Raw genomic sequence first — 6,000 nt, forward strand, 5'->3', positions numbered from 1 at the left:
ATATATATATATATATATATATATATATATATATATATATATTAGGCATTTGTACAGGAATAGACTATTGAGATAAATATTAAACAGTTAATAAATCTTTAATATATTTAGCTACCATAAGAAACATAATGAACAAACTTTATATCATCCTATGTAACCTTTTGTTGTGATAATAGCAGATTGATGATGCTATAAAAAATAACGAACTAAAAGAAAAAAAAGTTCTGGCATCTTTTAGGGAAAGGGCAAATAGCAGAAAAAAAAAAGATATTTAATAATATAATACTTTGTTATAAACATAAAGGGTGTAAATAAAAATATACAGTCAATAAGACTTGAAGCTTATAAGAGCATCCACATCATGACCAAGTCACCCAACCGGCCAGTATTTTTGGCAGCATCAGTACCAAATAATTTTGACTCCCTATCAAATACTTTACTTTAAAATGACATAAATTAAGGATCACAGTACTGGAAGTATGCAGTATGCTCATGTACAGCACAAACAGTCAAATACCAAACAATGGTACTGTATCGAGGGAGAGATAGCAAAACAACCCAATATCATCACCATTTTAGATAGAGGATACCACTTAACCTAGCTCACAAGAATAACTTCAATTTTTCTGCCATATGACTTTTGTACAACTTTAAATGAAACGTTATTGGATTGAAGGGTCACTTTGAACATGTAACTTGCAGAATCCTTCTGAGACATAATCAGATGGATTAAAGTTTATACACCTTTAGCAACAAACAGTATATGTCAGTTGCAGATAGATTACTAACAACATGTTAGGGTGCAACATTTTAGAATGTGCAAATGTTTCCAAATCGCTGCATGCCGGAGTGACCAACCAGCCCTGATCCTCCTCCCCAATCTCCAATGGCCGGCAATAACGCTGCAAATTTACAGCCCCCTCCCTGGCAAAGCGATGACTCTGCATGATGGCTGTAACACAGGACAGGTACCCATGTCCCTGCTGCGCCCAGTGCCATCTCGGCCAGCTGCAGGATTACTGTGCCCGGGCCGGTAGTCACATGCATGGCGAGTGCGGGAAGCGTGGCCGCCGGCTGTGACGATCGGGGCCTGGGCACAATGATTGTGTATATGTACAATCTCCAAACCCTGCGCCTTCCTACCTCTGAGCGACCGCCCCTCTTTATCCCAGAGACATGCCGCTCTCAGGGACCCCTCTAATACACAGGTTACTGTCCTGTCGGTAGTGTGTGTTATCCTCTCTGGGAGACTACTACTGCGGGGCGATCACATCAGCTCAGACCTAGGAGAGACTGCTGTGGTGTGTGCAGATGCAGAATGACCTACAGTACACACACAATCAGGGAACGAGGCTGCTAGGGTGGAAAGAAAATATCAACTACATGTAACAGTTTCCTGCGTACATCTATGATCTGTAACCAAGTTGAAAGTAACAAGAGCTGTCCATGATCACCCCACATATCACTCCTGTACACATACACTGATCACTCCTATACACATACACTGAACAGGTAGGAACATAAGTGTATACCAAGTACGACAGCTGGAGACTTATAGGCATCAGCCTGGATGCAGGTAATTAAAGATACAGGTGGTGGCGGCGGCGGCAACACGGATGCTGCAGCCTGGAGGATGACCATCACCACTCTGGGGTGACACACACAGGGCCTGAACCTTACTGGAGCCGCGCACACAAAGCAGAGGCAGCTAGTGTGTAACATGATGGGGGGGCTTTAGGGATCAGAGGGTGACAGGTACCTTCCATCTCCATGTCCTCGGGCTCACTGAGCTGCTGCTCCCCGGGCTTCTGCTGCTGCTGGTGATGGTTCATCTCTCTAGGCTCGGCCTCCAAGGCCTCGATCAGTTCTGCTCGCTGCGCCGGCTTAGATTTGGGCTGTGGGCCCGGCTGAGTCGGGGCGGAGAGCGGCCTCGGCAGGGCCTGCGCAGCGGCTGCAGCCTGGGCCTTTCCCGCGGGCGGTGGCAGATGTACTGCTGGGGGGAGAGCGCTGGGGGCCGGCGGCAGGGATACGCGGACGTATTTGCTCGCTATTCGCCCAATTTCGGCGCCTGTGGAGGGTAGGCGCAGTGGGGATGCTTCTCCCCGGGGGCCCTCAACGGCAGCCGGTGACGGGAGGCTGGCTGACACCCGGCCGCTGACACTCGCCGCGCGGTGCTGGGCCTCGCAGCTCCGGGCCGCCGGGAGCTCGTGTGCTGCGCTCAGCTCCCCTCCCCTGGCTCATTGGTTGGATCCCAGCAGCGCAGCCGTTGCAGCGGGAGTTATGCGGCCTGACACTCTCCTAGCCCCGGGCCGGGCACTCAGCGCCTCATCTACCGCGCCGCGCTCACGCCAGTCCCCGCTTCTACCCCGTGTGCAGGACGGGAGCAGCCGATGTCACGCAGCCCCCTCCTCCTCCTCCTCTGTCCCCGCTCTGCTGCTCCTCTCTCTCCGTGCTGCTGCTGGCCGCCTGCTCACAGTACTCAGCCTGTGTGTGCGGACTCTAGGTTCTCAAAATGGCGGCTCACTGAAATGTCACATCCGCATGGGGCAGCGTGATAGAGGGAGGGGAGAGGAGGGAGGAAGGGATAATAATGCCACACACAGCCCTCCTCCTCCTCTCCATCATAGCACTAACTCTGCTGGTGCTGCCCATCTCTAGGCTCCTCCATGTCCTTCCATTATGCCTGTACTCCTGATAGAAGCATCACCTGCTGAAGTATATGCTTTTCATGGGGGACGCTGTATACAGTGTACATGTGACAGCCTGTGCATTGGCCGCAACTGCATTTGTGGTGTTAATATGTGTGAGTGAATGGCATTATACTGTATGTCACAGTAATGACAGTATATCGGTGCTAGCTCTATTCTAGCTGGATACAGTGGCAGTAGTGCCATGCACATGCCCTATAATATAATAACACTTGTCTATATATAGAGGCATACTATGCATGGGATACATGTGTTGCACATAGTGCTAGTGTGCAAATTACAGAATATAACCACTGAAATCTGGATATTGTGGCCACACAAAATAAGATTGCAGCCTCTTCACTTTCTTTTTCTGTAATTGTAGCTGCAATTCTGTCCATAGTTAGGACTATCCTCTGAATGTATGACCCAGACATTCTATATTCTTTAAGGGGTCTATCCACTAATGGTGGGTACACACAGGGCGATATTATTGAGCGACTGCACGATTACTACATCGTTATCGTGTAATCGTGCACAAATCGTGCACTTCTATGTCGGAACCGACCAGCGATGCGCACTCCCCCTGGTCGTTTCCGACATTGTCCATCGCCTGAACATGCAGCACAATCTGACGACCTCGTCAGGTTGCTGCATGTTGGGGAATGGGGGAGAGAGCCTGGCGCTGAACGATATCGTTAATGATATCGCATTCCAGATATTGGTACATTTGGCAGCATCCCATCCCCCATAGAAACATATGGGGGAGGCAGCTGCCAGCGACAATGGAGGGATCACAGCAGGTATCGGAGATACCTGCTGTGGTCCCTCCTTAATACATCAGGGGGATACTCAGTATTTGAGATAAACCCCTGAAAACGTGTGTTTTCGGGGATTTTACCTCAAATACTTTTTGATAAATGGAGACAGATAAGTACCAACCAATCAACTCATGTCACATTACAGGCTGTGCTTGAAAAATTACAGGAGCCGATTGGTTGGTACTTATCTTTCTCCCACTGTATCTCTCTACAAGGCTTAGTGAATAGACCCCTAAATATGATAGAAAGTAAAATAAAAAACACACTTAGATGCAGTGCTCGGCCAGTTTTTGACATGAGGGGAAGCAAACATGGATATATAGGCCCTGATTCAGAGCCGGACGCAAGTGGCTGCTCGTTCGCTCCGAGCGATGTTTGCCCAACTGCGCATGCGTACGGATCGAAATACGCATGCGCGAACCACTCAGTACGGCTGAAAATCGTGTGCTCGCAAAATAGCGAATGCCTGCTATTTTGAGTGACAGAATGAGGCGTATGTGGGTGGTAACAGGGGAAGGTGCTTGAAAACGGGGAGTGGAGATCTGATCGTAGGCGTGCTTAAAACGGTTTTATGGGTGTGCATATTTAAAACAGCAGCGTCATTGACCACGTCACTGGGTTATTTTATAGCCAGAACTGCTCGCAAAATTGTGGTAGCAAAAACCAACCACAAGAATAGCGAGCAACTCTTACCCTGTTCGATGTACTCGATTAATCTAATAAATAGCGGACATGACGTAGGATGCGAGCGGCCAGGGGGCGTATTTTTCCAAAAAACGAACGCAAGTTTTGTTCGCTCGTTAAGACCTAGAGGCGTGAACAGACCGCAAACAGCGAACGGTTCATTTGAATAGCCACCCCTTGTTTTAGAACGAACGACCGCAAATAGCGAGTGGCTCTGAATGAGGGCCATAGACTCTTGAAGTCCATCTGACTGTTTCCCATGTGCCCCTTTTAGGATTCATCAAGCTCCCTATATGCCTCCCATGTTTAAGTCCTGTTCCGTGCTCCCCTTCCTAATCTGTATGTCCAAAAGGCCATAATTCTCATTGAATTGCGTCACATTGGCCCCCTCACTCTACAGACCTGCGATTCCAGGTATTATTCTCTATGTCCTGCCCACTTCATTAGGAAGTGAGCGTTATGCAGGAGATCCACCCAGGGACGTGACTAGGGCAATGTGACCAGTGCTGCTGTGCAGTGCTCTGTGGGCGGCACCGTCGCTGCCCCATGGCCGTTGCTTCTGGCTAGCAGTGTGCATGGAACAGCATCCTGCAGCCCGTAATGCTGCGGCACTGCTGCCCATAGCGTCACTTGGACTCTACAGACAGACAGACACCCTGCCGTGTATACAGGTGAACGGAGCATCTAATAGATGCTTTGTGCACTCCAGTGCTTCCAAGTGCTGACTGGCCCCACCCCCGGCATCATGCACAAAGGTGGCGGAACTGGCACAGGGCACATTAAAGTCCTGTTACAGCACTGGATCCACCAACTCTTCATGGAGGACTACCAGAAAAAAATCTGGGGGAGAGTAGGTATGATGTGTTTCCTGTATTATGCTCTGCCCACCTCACCTGTTTGATCTGTATTATGTTCTGTATTCCGCCCCCCTGTGTATTGTGCCCATGCTCCTCCCCTCATCTGTATGTCCTGTAGAAAACACTACCCACACTTCTATGTTTTTGGATTGTGCCCCCACACCCCAATCTTTATGTCCTTTACTCAGCTGAACATCTTTATCTGCATGTACTGTATTGACCACTCTCCCCCCACCTCTCTAAGATTCGTACTGTGCTCTCAGGGGAGGATTGAGAATTTAAAGTGGCCCTGTAAAATTCCCCGAAAGTGGCCCTATATGCACTCGCCAAAAGCGCGTGCCTGAAAAGTGGGTGTGGTTTTGTGACAAGGGTGTGGCTTTGTGCTTGCAAGACAGTCTCCCCCCAATTTGTCAGGCTGGAAGTATGCCCCCAGTCCCTCTCTCCAGTGAAAAAACAGAGCGAGCATGTGAATGAGCATTTTCTTAACTATATGATTGCTCTGCAATGGGGAGCCTCTGAAAAAATGGAGTCAGTTGCCGCCGGGCTCCAGCCCTGAAGGGGGCATCTGGCTCCATTGTCTCCAGGGTCCTGGACGTTCCTCGTACCTACACCTATAGTACCGCCGGCTTCGTTCACTTCTACTGTAAAAAGAAAGCCAGAGGAGCCACTGAGCTGAGCGCCAATCAGCATCAGCGGCGCTCCTCCGGCTCCACTACACTCTGTGGTCTCGGTGGGTCGCGGACGTCACGTATTATGTGATCGCCCGCGACAGTGCACCTGCGGCTGGCAGTGGCACTGAGTCTGAACTTTGGTGGAGAGTGGCCGGGACCCGGGAGACAGGGCACGTGGTGTCAGCAGCCAGTCCCCGGTGGTCGGTGCAGTCTCCCAGGTCTCCCAGCTGCTGCCCTGCACTCACTTCTCCCCAGGAAGAGAGCCACTGGCCAGGACCCA

General features: G+C 49.9%; 1 protein-coding gene across 1 annotated transcript in view; it reads right to left on the bottom strand.

Moving 5' to 3' along the window:
- USP7 (ubiquitin specific peptidase 7) overlaps window positions 1–2,548 on the bottom strand; it is a 161,103-nt gene extending 158,555 nt beyond the window's left edge. Inside the window, exon 1 of the mRNA XM_088466762.1 lies at window positions 1,760–2,548. Coding sequence (XP_088322888.1) covers window positions 1,760–1,832 — 73 coding nt within the window. The 5' untranslated portion in view covers window positions 1,833–2,548. The remainder of the gene's footprint in view (window positions 1–1,759) is intronic.
- Between the last annotated feature and the right edge of the window lie 3,452 nt (window positions 2,549–6,000).

This window comes from Taudactylus pleione, unplaced genomic scaffold (assembly GCF_031769625.1).
Source record: "Taudactylus pleione unplaced genomic scaffold, aTauple2 ptg000066l, whole genome shotgun sequence".
Taxonomy (NCBI): domain Eukaryota; kingdom Metazoa; phylum Chordata; class Amphibia; order Anura; family Myobatrachidae; genus Taudactylus; species Taudactylus pleione.